Source organism: Chlorocebus sabaeus, chromosome 24, assembly GCF_047675955.1.
Source record: "Chlorocebus sabaeus isolate Y175 chromosome 24, mChlSab1.0.hap1, whole genome shotgun sequence".
Lineage (NCBI taxonomy): Eukaryota > Metazoa > Chordata > Mammalia > Primates > Cercopithecidae > Chlorocebus > Chlorocebus sabaeus.
In genome coordinates, this window is record NC_132927.1 from 61,218,429 (window position 1) to 61,232,701 (window position 14,273).

The 14,273-nt window shown below is 41.9% G+C and overlaps 1 protein-coding gene across 1 annotated transcript; it reads left to right on the plus strand.

The window, feature by feature from the left end:
• The first annotated feature begins 801 nt into the window (after nt 1-801).
• LOC140710121 (uncharacterized) lies at nt 802-6,490 on the plus strand. Its single transcript, XM_073011235.1, has 2 exons — nt 802-3,922; nt 4,017-6,490. The coding sequence occupies exon 1, from the start codon at nt 2,185-2,187 to the stop codon at nt 3,175-3,177; it is 993 nt and encodes a 330-aa protein (XP_072867336.1). The 5' UTR covers nt 802-2,184; the 3' UTR covers nt 3,178-3,922; nt 4,017-6,490.
• Nucleotides 6,491-14,273: the final 7,783 nt, after the last annotated feature.

Sequence of the window (14,273 nt, forward strand, 5' to 3'; positions counted from 1 at the left end):
TCCTCCTTTTCGATCCTCCGCCTCCTCCTCCTCCTCACAACCCCCTCCTGAGGCCTCCACCTTACGCTTCACCCTCGTCCCTTACCCTATCCCCAATCCCTCCCACTACTCCCTCAGCCCCTACTCTTTCTCCAGCCCCTTCATCGGTCCCTTCCTCGACCTCGCCTCCCTCTCCAACGCCGCCCAAATTAACCCCTAGAATGCCGCCACCGTCCCGTCCTCCCCGCTCGCTCCGTGCATCAGGGGGCCGGAAGCCCGCCCCGCGGCCAGCCCAGCCGCGCTCACAGCCGCGTTCCCAGGGTTTGCGTGCCTCCGGCGGTAACCCGCGGGACGCCGTGGCGGCGTCCGCTGTCGCGCGGAAAGGCGAGGTCGAAAAGGTTGCGCGGGGGGGGGGAAGAGAGGTCGCGCGCCCCTCCTCCCCACCGCCGTTCCGCGCCGCCACCAACACCTCATCTCCGCTTGCGGCGGACTGAAGACCCAGATGGCACTCCCACCTGGCAGTCTTCCCTTCTCCCCTTCGCACGGTCAACCGCGCAATCCAGTACTGGCCCTTTTCTGCCTCCGACCTCTACAATTGGAAAACTCACAACCCCCCCTTTACCCAAGACCCTCAGGCCTTAACCTCATTGATAGAATCCATTCTCCTCACCCACCAGCCTACCTGGGATGATTGTCAACAGCTTTTGCAGGTCCTTCTGACCACCGAAAAAAGGCAACAAGTCCTCCTGGAGGCCCGGAAAAATGTGCCGGGGCCAAGAGGCCTTCCAACCCAGCTCCCCAACAAAATAGACGAGGGATTTCCCCTCACCCGCCCGGACTAGGATTATGAGACAGCACCAGGTAGGGAGAGTCTCTGAATCTATCGCCAGGCTCTGTTGGCGGGTCTCAAGGGGGCAAGGAAACGCCCCACCAATTTGGCCAAGGTAAGGACCATAATTCAAGGAAAGGATGAAAACCCGGCAGCCTTTATGGAAAGACTTCTGGAAGGGTTCCGAATGTATACCCCATTTGATCCAGAGGCTCTAGAACATAAGGCTACCGTGGCCATGTCGTTCATAGACAAAGCAGCACCAGATATTAAAGGGAAACTCCAAAAATTAGATAGGATCCAGACCTATGGATTACAGAAATTAGTCAGAGAGGCAGAAAAAGTATATAATAAAAGAGAAACTCCCGAGAAAAGGGAAGCCAGACTAGCGAAAGAACAGGAGGAACGAGAGGATGGAAAAAATAAAAGAGAGATAAGTATTTAACAAAAATCCTGGCAGCAGTAGTAACGGAGAAAGGGCCAGGAAGAAAGGGAAAAAAAACGGAGGCGGCCTAAGGTAAAAAAGACCAGTGTGCCTACCAGGCATCTACTTCAGGAGCTGAGTGCCTTACAACTTGCTCAGCCCCTTAATTAAAAGATGCATTCTTTTGTTTACCCCTGGCCCCTTAAAGCCAAGAACTCTTTGCCTTTGAGTAGAAAGACCCTGAGAAAGGAATCTCAGGCCAATTGACCTGGACCCGACTTCCCCAAGGGTTCAAGAACTCTCCCACTCTCTTCGATGAGGCTCTCCACTAGGACCTAACCGACTTCCGGACCCAGCATCCAGAAGTGACCTTGCTCCAGTATGTAGATGACCTCCTCCTGGCGGCCCCCACAAAGGAAGCCTGCATGCAAGGTACTAGGCATCTACTCCAGGAACTGGAAGAAAAAAATACCGGGCATCCGCCAAGAAGGCACAAATTTGTCAGACCAAGGTAACCTACCTGGGGTACATACTGAGTGAGGGGAAAAGGTGGCTCACCCCTGGGCACATAGAGACTGTGGCTCGCATTCCACTGCCCCGGAATCCCAGAGAGGTGCGTGAATTCCTGGGAACTGCTGGGTTCTGTCGCTTGTGGATACCCGGTTTCGCTGAACTGGCCGCCCCCCTTTATACCCTCACCAAGGGAAGCACCCCTTTTACCTGGCAGGAGGAACATCAATTGGCTTTTGAGACTCTAAAGAAAGCACTCCTCTCTGCCCCAGCCCTTAGGTTACCGGATACCTCAAAACCTTTCACCCTCTTCTTAGATGAGAGGCAAGGAATTGCAAAAGGAGTCTTAACCCAGAAATTAAGGCCCTGGAAGAGACCGGTAGCGTATCTGTCTAAAAAGCTAGATCCTGTAGCAGCCGGTTGGCCCCCGTGTCTCCGCATCATGGCAGCCACTGCCATGTTAGTCAAAGACACTGCTAAGTTAACCCTTAGGCAGCCATTGACTGTTATTACTCCACATGCTCTAGAGGCCATAGTGCGACAGCCCCCGGACCGGTGGATTACCAATGCACGCTTGACCCACTACCAGGCCCTCCTATTGGACACAAACTGCGTCCGGTTTGGCCCTCCGGTCACCCTGAACCCTGCAACGCTGCTGCCACCACCAGAAGACCAACTGAGCCCTCACGACTGTCGGCAGGTGTTGGCAGAAACCCACGGAACGTGGGAGGACCTCAAGGAGACAGAACTCCCAGACGCGGACCACACATGGTATACAGACGGCAGCAGCTATCTTGACTCAGGTACCCGGAGGGCGGGAGCGGCAGTGGTAGATAACCACACCACCATTTGGGCACAGTCACTGCCCCCTGGCACATCTGCACAAAAGGCTGAGCTAATAGCACTAACAAAGGCCCTAGAGCTGTCCAAGGGGAAAAAGGCTAATATTTATACAGATAGCCGATATGCTTTTGCAACGGCTCATACCCATGGAAGTATTTATAAAAAAAGAGGTCTCCTAACATCAGAGAGAAAAGAAATCAAGAACAAAGCTGAAATAATTGCCTTATTAAAAGCCCTCTTCCTCCCACGAGAAGTAGCCATAATCCACTGTCCCGGACATCAGAAAGGACAGGATCCAGTTGCAGTGGGAAACAGACAGGCAGACCACGTGGCCAAGCAGGCAGCCATGGCAAAAGTACTAACCTTAGCCTCAGAACCCAACAAAACCGACCAGGATAGACACACCTACACCCCAGAAGACCAGGAAGAGGCAAGAGCCATAGGAGCTATAGAAAACAAGGACACCAAGAACTGGGAAAAAGAAGGGAAGACAGTCCTCCCACAAAGAGAAGCCGTGGCTATGATCCAGCAGATGCACGCCTGGACACACTTAGGTAGCCGGAAGTTAAAAATGTTGATTGAAAAAAACTGACTTTCTAATTCCTAAGGCAAGTACTCTAATAGAACAGGTGACTTCTGCCTGCAAGGTCTGTCAGCAGGTGAACGCTGGGGCTACTCGAGTGCCAGCAGGAATACGAACCCGTGGCAGCCGCCCGGGGGCTTATTAGGAGGTAGACTTCACTGAAGTAAAACCTCACTATGCTGGGTATAAGTACTTACTACTGTTTGTAGATACCTTTTCAGGATGGGTAGAAGCCTACCCCACCCGGCAAGAAACAGCACACATAGTAGCCAAGAAGATTCTGGAAAAAATCTTTCCTAGATTTGGACTTCCCAAGGTAATTAGGTCAGACTACGGGCCGGCCTTCATTTCCCAGGTAAGTCAGGGGCTAGCCAGGATACTGGGGATTAATTGGAAATTGCATTGTGCTTATAGACCCCAGAGCTTAGGACAGGTAAAAAAAATGAATAGAACAATAAAAGAGACCCTTACTAAATTGACCTTAGAGACTGGCTTAAAAGATTGGAGACGCCTCCTATCTCTAGCTCTTTTAAGAGCCCGGAATACGCCTAACCGCTTTGGGCTCACTCCATATGAAATCCTCTACGGAGGACCTCCCCCTTTGTCGACCCTACTTGACTCCTTTTCTCCCTCCAACTCTAAGACTGACCTGCAGGCCCGGCTAAAAGGACTACAAGCAGTACAGGCCCAAATCTGGGCCACCTTGGCAGAACTGTACCGGCCAGGACATTCGCAGACCAGCCACCCCTTCCAGGTGGGGGACTCTGTCTACGTTAGACGACACCGTTCTCAAGGACTGGAGCCTCGGTGGAAAGGACCCTACATTGTTCTCCTGACCACACCCACAGCCATAAAGGTTGACGGAATCGCCACTTGGATCCACGCATCCCACGCCAAGGCTGCTCCAGAGACGCCTGGACCACCTGAGACATGGAGACTCCGTCGCTCCGAGGACCCCCTCAAGATAAGACTCTCTCGTACCTAACCCTGTGCTTACTACTAGCCCTCCTTCCTCGCGTCGCTGACACCAAAAACCCCCACCAACCTTTTAACCTAACCTGGAGAGTAACTAATTTTAATACCCATGAAGTCCTATATGAGACTTCACAAATTGCCCCTGTGGGAACTTGGTTTCCTGACCTTTATCTCAACCTAGATAAAGTAGCAGGGGTAAATAACATGGAAGGGGGAGTATAGAAAAAACAGGCTAAAAAGGTGTCCATAAGCCGGAACGGGTTCTATGCCTGCCCCGGATTCCGGACAGGAAAAATGAAACAAACTTGCGGGGATATAACTTCCCTGTATTGTGCTAGCTGGACTTGTGTAACTACTAATGATAGAGAATGGAAATGGGCCACAACACCATGGTACATATCCATGTCCTTTGTTAAGCCCTGCACCAGAACCCGGTATTCGGCTGGTTGTAATCTGGTCTGCATCAAATTCAAAAAAGCAGCGAAATCTGATGGCCGCTGGATGTCAGGGTTAATACGGGGCCTATATTTACACCAAAAGCCACTGTTTAGGATCCCCATCCAAATTAGACTAGCAGTTAGCCCTGCCTCAGCTCCTGTCTCAATAGGGCAAAACCCAGTTTTACCAGAAGCAAGGCCTCCTCAGCCGGAGGCCCCTCAGGGCCCCCGGCCGGAGGACCCTCAGGGCTCCCAGGCAGAGGACCCTCAGGGCCCTCGGCCGGAGGCCCCTCAGGGCCCTCAGCCAAAGGCCCCTCAAGGCACTACCCTGCCCTTGAGTTCCCCGGGCTTAGGTGACAGGCTCCTTAATCTCATAAAGGGCTCTTACTTTGCCTTGAACCAGACCAGGCCAGAATCCACCTCCTCTTGTTGGCTGTGCCTAGCGACAGCCCCCCCTTATTATGAGGGCATTGCCTCCACTAATAATTTCACCAACTCCACTAATCCTACTGGATGTGCATGGGATCAGCATAAAAAGCTGACCCTGGCTGAAGTTTCTGGGTCAGGAATCTGTATAGGAAAGGTGCCCACTAGCCATCAGCATCTCTGTGACAAGACTCTGACAGTGCCTAGCTCCAATCACTATTTGGTCCCTTCTAGGACAGACTGGTGGGCTTGCAACACTGGACTCACTCCCTGTGTATCCACAGCAGCGTTTAACCGCAGCACAGACTACTGCGTGTTAGTACAGGTTGTTCCCCGAGTATACTATCACTCTGGAGACTCCTTTGACCTCCAGTATGAACAGAAAGCTTATAGTAGACCCAAAAAGGAATCTGTCTCACTCACCCTCGCTGTAATGCTAGGAGTGAGGGTAGCAGCTGGGGTTGGGACCGGAACAGCAGCTTTAGTACGTGGTAGCTACCATCTGCAACAACTTAGGGCAGCCATAGATGAGGACCTTAGAGCCATAGAACACTCTATTTCAAAACTTGAAGAATCTCTAACCTCTCTGTCTGAAGTTGTATTGCAAAACCGACGAGGACTAAAAATTGTCTTCTTAAAGGAAGGCGGGCTCTGTGCAGCCCTCAAAGAACAATGTTGCTTTTACGCAGACCATTCAGGAGTGGTTAAAGATTCTATGGCAAAACTAAGAGAAAGATTAGACAAACGAAAAAAAAAAAGAAAAAAAGTCTCAACAAAATTGGTTTAAAAGCTGGTACAGCCAGTCCCCTTAGTTCAGCACCTTAGTCTACACTATCTTAGGCCCCCTTATCCTACTCATGCTCATCCTGACTTTCGGGCCGTGTATACTTAACCGCTTACTCGCCTTTATTAAAGATAAGTTAAACATTGTGCAGGCTATGGTCCTAACCCAACAGTACCAAGCCCTCAGGACAGAAGAGGAGGCTCAAGATTGAGCCTCTTGGTCACAAAAAGAGGAGGAAATGAAAATAGATTTAGAAACTTAGAAACCTTTAGAAACTTAGAGACCTATAGACTTTAAAAACTTAGAAACCTTTAGACTTTTAGACTTAGAAACTTAGAAGCTTAGAAAAGCCACACCAGGTGGCTATCTAAAAGCACCCACCCAATGACCAGGTGGCCATCTAAAGCACTCGCCCGATGTCCGTGTGGCTATCTAAAACACCCACCCAAATTCCTGGAATTCAAACAGAAGAACAAGTCCAGGAAATACCCCGCGCGGGTTCAAACCAGGTTCAAACCAACCAATTAAAGTAAGACATCTCGCTCAGGCCAGAACCTGCTCCAATCATCTTGCGCCTCAAGCTTTGTAAAATTTTGTGGTTTTTTGCCTTTATAAACTGTCTGTAACAAGCATTCGGGGTCCTGTGGCCAACTTCGGACATAGGACCCTAGCGCGCTAGCAATAAATCTCTCCACTGTGACTTCCGTGTCGAGTGGTCTCTCGCGACGACCCCTGCCCAGGAAGGAATCTAAAAACTAGGTTCCTACATGTGGTGGCACGCACCTGTAATCCCAGCTACTCAAGAGACTGAGACAGGAGATTCACTTGAACTCGGCAAGCAGAGGTTGCAGTGAGCCAAGGTTGTGCCATTGCACTCCAGCCTGGGCAACAGAGCAAGACTCCTTCTCAAAAAACAAAACAAAAAAAGTACATGTTAGACATGTGTTAGATGTGATTTGTACTGTATTAGCATAAGCATATATTTGCATATGTTTTTCCCTGTTAAATGGAGGCAGAGGAACAGAAGGTTCAGGGTAGAGTTAAAATTCCCAGGAATTTGTGAATGTATTTTAGATTTTGATATCAGCCTGCTGTGTGGCCTTTTGCATCTTCATTAACTTTCCTCCATCTCTTCATGATTCCTCAACTGTAAAATGGGATTCAAATAGCAGATAGAGCTTGGCAAGTTCTGCATGAACCACTATATATGGCTTCTATAAAAGTAGAGATTTTCACTCATAAAAAATTTTAAGTGCCATACTTAATAAAAATTTTATTTACTGTTCTATTTCTCTCAAGCAAATAAAAAGATGTCAGGTAAACAGTCATCTGATACCAGTCTCAACAAGCCTCTTTCCACCCATATACAAAGTTGTGCAGCTTTTTAATGTATTTGGAAAATTACTTTACTTTGCACATTTTGTAGTTGGAGAAACTAAGATGATACTGAGGAGTTCTTATACTTTTTAGGCCTTAGAGTAGAACAATCAGAGGAACTGATGTTTTTGGAACTCAGATGGAGACCCAGCTAGTGATACTTGATGAAACAACAGTATATAGTTAAAAATTCTTTAAGAAGAGTACTGTATACTCTTGTGGGGACTTTTTACTACTTACTCACTTTTTAGAAATTGTTAATTCTAAAAACTGGGAGAAAAGCAAAGAACATCATTTCACCAAAGTCAAAAGCTTACATATATTCATTATCAATATAAAATGTGTCTTCTTTTACTCTGTAATTAAATATGACACATATATTGAATACCAGCTATGATAATATCATTTTAATGAATCCTGCAAAACCTTAAAGAATCATCTAGTATTTTCTTACCTAATCAGAAGAATGTGCAATCATGTAAAAGACCAGCAATATTATAAACAAAAGAGAATAATCAAGATTCAGTGACACAATTTATTTCAGATTTATTTGAATTTTCCAGATAACATTATTTATCCACAAACTGTATATTTCAGACAGTATGTAACATTGTCATTCAAAGAAACATGGATTCAAGTTGTATGGGATGCAAGTTATAAGACTATTATTTACTAGCTTTATGATCTTACCAAAAGTGTTTAATCCGCCAGATCCTAAGATTCTTCATTTTTTACATGGAGTCGAAATTGATATTAGACTATATTAAAACTGTAGGTCATTTTTCTTCCAGAATTGACTAAGAATAGAAACCCAATTTATTTAAGAAGAGCAAACAAAATAAATGAGACTGATTTATCTTTTAAAACATTCCAGAGAAAGGGTAGAACACTAAGTAAAAAGAGAAGATCTGGTTAAACTGCAGAGAAAAAATAGATTAACTTACAATATATATCAATTAGTCTGATAGCAGACTTCTCAATAGCAATAGCAGAAGTCAAAAGAGACTCAGATAATATCTTGAAAATTCTCACAGAACATAACTTTTACTTTAGAATTCAACCGACTAAACTGTCATTCAAAATGACAGTGAAATAAAGGTATGTTACACAAAGTTCGACTGAGTGAATATCACTAAAAACCTTATTAAAATAACTTATTAAGAATGAACTTCAAAAAAGAAAATTAAACTAGAATAAAATGTTAAGTAGAGTGATGAATTTTAAAAACTTATTACATGTACCGGTAAATTTAATGAAAACAAAAAACAAAACAGACTTCTAGTTTCAGTTTTGACATGTAGAGCTTGGAAGTCATCACTCCTGTCCTAAAATCAAGCAAAAGCTGAGCGAACCAATATTCAATCATGGATTTATCACAGAACTGAGCAGAGCAAACTACCACACAAACCTGGACAGAGACTAACGCTCAAAATAATAGCCAAGATTTGCTTATCGGGAACAGAAACCGCTACTGACATAAATGGTTAGAAATTACCATTTAAATGTTAATTTTGATTAATTGCTAGAAGATTGTGGACTAGCATAGGAATGAGATAACTCCCCATGATTTTGGTCTTAGAAGAATCCAGTTACTTTTGTGGGTTTTACCTTCAGGAATTCCGTTATTTTTACAATGCAGATCCCAGAAAGATACCTCATGGCTTTGCAGGGAATGAGGGTGGGTGGTTATACTTAATGGTAAGAAACTGTTATGTGTTCCCCTAAGACTGGGATGAAGGCAATAACTTCATCTCTCATCATTACTATTCAACATCATACTGGAAATCCTAGCCAATGCAATAAGATGATAAAAAAAATAAAAGACATACATATTGGAAAGGGAGAAAAAGAAATTTTAACAATATTTGTTCAAAGGTAACACAATTTTTCCTGGAGAAAATTCCAATTAAATAATGGACATACACACACACACAAACATCCTAGGGCTAATATAAGCAAGGTCACATGAGACAAAGTTAGTATACACAAGTCATTTGTTTTCAGGTATGCCAATAATGAGTAATTGAAATTGGAAATTAAATAAACAATACCATTTACAATAGCCCTCTCTGCCCTTTCATTTATACCTAAGAAAAAATACTTAGGTATAAATCTAACAAAACATGTATACAATCTGTATATGAACAATATAGAAAGAAATTTTTTAAAAATCTAAACAAATGGGAACATATTTCACATTAATGGATTAGAAGACTCAATATTATTAAAATACTAATTCTTTCCAAATTAATCTATAGATTTAATAAAATCTCTCAGCAAAGGATCTGGTAGATATTGACAAATATATTCTAAAATTTATATTGAAAGACCAAAAACCTCGAATAGTTAACATGATACCAAAAAGCAAAGTTAGAGTACTCAAACTACTCAATTTCTAGACATTGTATAAAAATACAGTTATTAGACAGCATGATATTGGTTGAAAGAATCAACATCAATGGAATAGAATAACATCCAAAAATAGACCCATACAATTATAGTCAACCGGCCTTTGACAAAAGAATAACGGCAATTCAATAGAAAAATTATAGTCATTTTAACCATTAGTACTGGAAAAATTGGATGTCCATATGCAAAGTAATGATAATAATACAGATAAAGACTTAACACCTTTTACAAAAATCAACTAACAGTGGATCATACAGTTAATGTAATATATAAAACTATAAAACTTGAGGAAGAAAACATAGGAGAAAATTGATGGGAGTTCAGGTTTGATGATGAGTTCTTACAAACAGCATCGATAGCATGATCCATTAAGAAATTAGTAAGTTGGACTTCATTAAAATAAAAAAAAACCTTCTGTTCTGCAAATACATTGTTAAGAGAGTGAAAAAACCAGCTACTGAAAAAAAAATTTGCAAACATATAACTGATAAAGGCTTTGCATCCAAAATATACAAAGAATGCTTAAAACTCACCAATAATACAACAATCCAATTAAAAAAAAAAAAAAACAGGCAAAAGATCTATACAGATGTCTCGCCAAAGAAGGTGTATAGACAGCAAGTAAACATATAAATAGATGTTCAACATCATTTGTCATCGAGGAATTCCTAATTAAAACAAGAACTAGATACTATGTACATATGAGAATGGCTAAAATTCAAAAATCAATAACACACATTGCTGGCTACGATGTAATGCAATGGAAACTCTCATTTATTGTTGGTAGGAATGAAAAATGATATGGCCACTTTGGAAAACACTCGAACAGTTTTTTACAAAGCAAAACATATTCTTATCATGTTATCTAGCAATTGTGCTTCCTGGTATTTATCCAACTAATTTGAAAATGTGTGTCTACACAAAAACCTGTACATGAAAGCTTTAGCATCTTTATTTATTATTGCCAAAAACTGAAAGCAACTAAAATGTTTTTCAACAGATGAATGTATAAAGCAACTGTGATGCATCCATACAATGTAATATCATTTAGCAGTACAAATAAATGTGCTAACAAGCCACAAACTAACATAGATGAATCTTAAATATTATTAGTGAGTCAAAGAAGCCAGCCTCAAAAGTTTACTTATCTGACGTTCTGGAAAAAGCAAAACTATGGGACCAGTAAAAATATCAATGGTTGTGAGGGGTTCCAGTGTAGGAAATGAGAGCTGAAGTTGTGAAACACATTAAATGTTTTAGATCTGTGAAACTTAATACTGTAATGGTAGATACATGACTCATTTGTTAAAACCAATAGAACTTTACAGTTCAAAGAATAAAGCCTAATGCATGTGAGTTTTTGAAAATGTGTATGTGTAAGGTTATGATATACCAGGATACACTGTAGGATGTGACAAAACAATCTAACTGTATTACAAATGTATGAAACAACCTCACTAAAGTATATTTGGGGAAAAGTTGTTGACCTAAGTCAATTTGGAAATAAGTAGGATATTCAAGATTAAAGGCAAATGAAACTATACATAAACTTTGTACTCTAATTGATAAAGGGATTTCTTATGAGGGTGTGGGTTAATTCTGATAATGCTACCCACATCTACTGACATAGAAAATTCTGTAAATAGAAGGCAGATTGTGGGAGCCAGACTTCTTATTGCTGGGATGCAAGTTTACAGATAATCAAGGGACGAAGACTAGAATGGTCCATATGGTAATGTGCTAGAGTTGGAGACATCAGGATCAACTGATTTTTAGATAAACTTATATTTATAGAGATATAGGTATATGTGTAGATATAGAAGTATGTGTAGATATGCGGGTTATTATACACATATATATTTATCTGCTCTTTCAGCTGAAAGGACATAGAAGCAAAGAATATCTTAGTAGCAATGAGCACACACAGCATTCAGACCTTGGTTTTTTTATACCATTCTATAGAAAAAGTAACCAGATTTTTGAAGAAATAACTGACTCTGGGACTGGGAAACAAAAGGGCAAGGTAACCCCAGAGTATCTTGCAGTGACAGAAAATAAGCAAGCGTGAAAAAGAAATACACACCAATATATGAATAACTTCAGGAGGCTGAGGCAGGTGGATCACCTGAGATTCAGAGTTTGAGACGAGCCTGGACAATATGGTGAAACCCTGTCTCTACTAAAAATACAAAAATTAACTAGGCATGGTGACGCATGCTGGTGGTCCCAGCTACTTGGGAGGCTGAGGCAGAAGAATCGCTGGAACCCAGGAGGCAGAGGTTGCAGTGAACTGAGATCACACCACTGCACTCCAGATTGGGCGGACAGAGAGCAAGACTCCCTTAAAGAAAAAAAAAAAAAGAAAGAAAGAAAGAAAGAATGAATACAGAAGTCAGTGAAAAGAGACAAATCTGCTTCCAGAAGACTTTCAAATAATTTATACTGCTATTCCACTCTCAAAGAGGTGGAGCATAATTCCCTATTCCTTATGTCAGGGTTGCACATAGTGACTTTCTTTCAAAGAGTACAGTGTAGAAAACTGGAGGAAGAAAGAGTAACTTTTCAGTGGAGAAACATTATCTTATTTAGGCGATCAAAGTTAACATCAAGAGTGATAAATTGGCCTGATGCAGTGGCTCACACCTGTAACTGCAACACTTTGGGAGGCCAAGGCGGGTGGATCACCTGAGGTTGGGAGTTTGAGACCAGCCTGACCAACATGGAGAAACCCCATCACTACTAAAAATATAAAATTAGCTGGGTATGGTGGTGCATGCCTGTAATTCCAGCTACTTGAGAGGCTGAGGCAGGAGAATCACTTGAACCAGGAAGTGGAGGTTGCGGTAAGCTGAGATGGAGCCATTGCACTCAAGCCTGGGCAACAAGGATCTAGAACTAGATGTACCATATGACCCAGCCATCCCATTACTGGGTATATACCCAAAGGATTATAAATTATGCTGCTATAAAGACACATGCACACGTATGTTTATTGCAGCACTATTCACAATAGCAAAGACTTGGAATCAACCCAAATGTCCATCAGTGACAGATTGGATTAAGAAAATGTGGCACATATACACCATGGAATACTATGCAGCCATAAAAAAGGATGAGTTTGTGTCCTTTGTAGGGACATGGATGCAGCTGGAAACCATCATTCTTAGCAAACTATCACAAGAACAGAAAACCAAACACCGCATGTTCTCACTCATAGGTGGGAACTGAACAATGAGATCACTTGGACTCGGGAAGGGGAACATCACACACCGGGGCCTATCATGGAGAGGGGGGAGAGGGGAGGGATTGCATTGGGAATTATACCTGATGTAAATGACGAGTTGATGGGTGCAGCACACCAACATGGCACAAGTATACATATGTAACAAACCTGCACGTTATGCACATGTACCCTACAACTTAAAGTATAATAATAATAAATTTAAAAAAAAGTGATAAATATTTTGATAGTATATACCCTCTATGTGATGGGATGAGCATAACTTTGCTTCTGCCATTTTTGCCCCCAAAACTCATAACACCAGTCTAATGATGAAAAAACAAATCAGACAGGTCTCATTTGGGAAACATTTTACAAAATAACTGGCCAGCATTCCTCAAAACTGTCAAGGTCACCAAAAATGAGAAAAGCCTCGGGAATTGACATGGCGCCAAAGAGCCTAAGGAAACATGAAAACTGCATGCAACATGATATACCGAATGGAATCCAGGAATAGGAAAAGAACATTAGATGCCAGACCTGGTGGCTCACGCCTGTAATCCTAGCACTTTGGGAGGCCGAGGCATGCGGATTACCTGAGGTTGAGAGTTCGAGACAAGCCTGACCAACATGGAGAAACCCCGTCTCTTCTAAAAATACAAAATTAGCCAGGTGTGGTGGTGCATGCCTGTAATCCCAGATACTCAGGAGTCTGAGGTGGGAGAATCGCTTCAACCCCAGAGGCGGAGGTTGCCGTGAGCCAAGATCTTGCCATTGCACTACTAGAATGCAAGAAGAAACTATATATTGTAAATGCTGTCTAACAAAAAAAAAAAAAAAAAAAAAAAGGCTGCATTATTATTATTTAAAGCATACTTTAAAATTAAAAATACCTCTGGCAAAATAAGATTAATGTGTAAATGTAAAATGCATTATTTAACAGGAATAAATAAATTCTAAATTTGAATACATTGAATAACATAACCTAAATATATAGGATAAATATTATCAAAACAAAATTGCTTTGGTAAATTCATCATTAAAGTTGAATTTTTTTTAAGTCACAAATTAGTGATACCACCAAAAAACTTTAACAACCGAAACTTTTTAAAACATTGTAATTCCAAAGAAACTGTCAGAAAGTAATAAGGATAAGAACAAAAATTAATGAATGAGAAATGTATAGATTGACCCATGGGTACCAAGTAGAGATATCAGAAACCAGTGCCCATATGGAGAAATGTGACTGTATGAAGAAAACGTGACTGTAGGGAGAAAATATGGATTATTCAAACAATAATGTGAGCAAAATTGCTTGTATATATGAAAAAAGTGGTTACATGAGGGTTTCTTTTTATTTTTTTAAATCGGTTTGCTTAAATTTTATTATAGGAATAATTTTATTATGATAATTTAAAAAATGTATTGATATCTCTTGGATTCTGTTCTAGGCAACCGTCCAGCTCTACCCCACTTC

Coding starts and splice junctions, on each gene's coding strand:
- LOC140710121 (XM_073011235.1), top strand. CDS start 2,185: ATGGCAGCCACTGCCATGTTAGTCAAAGACACTGCTAAGTTAACCCTT.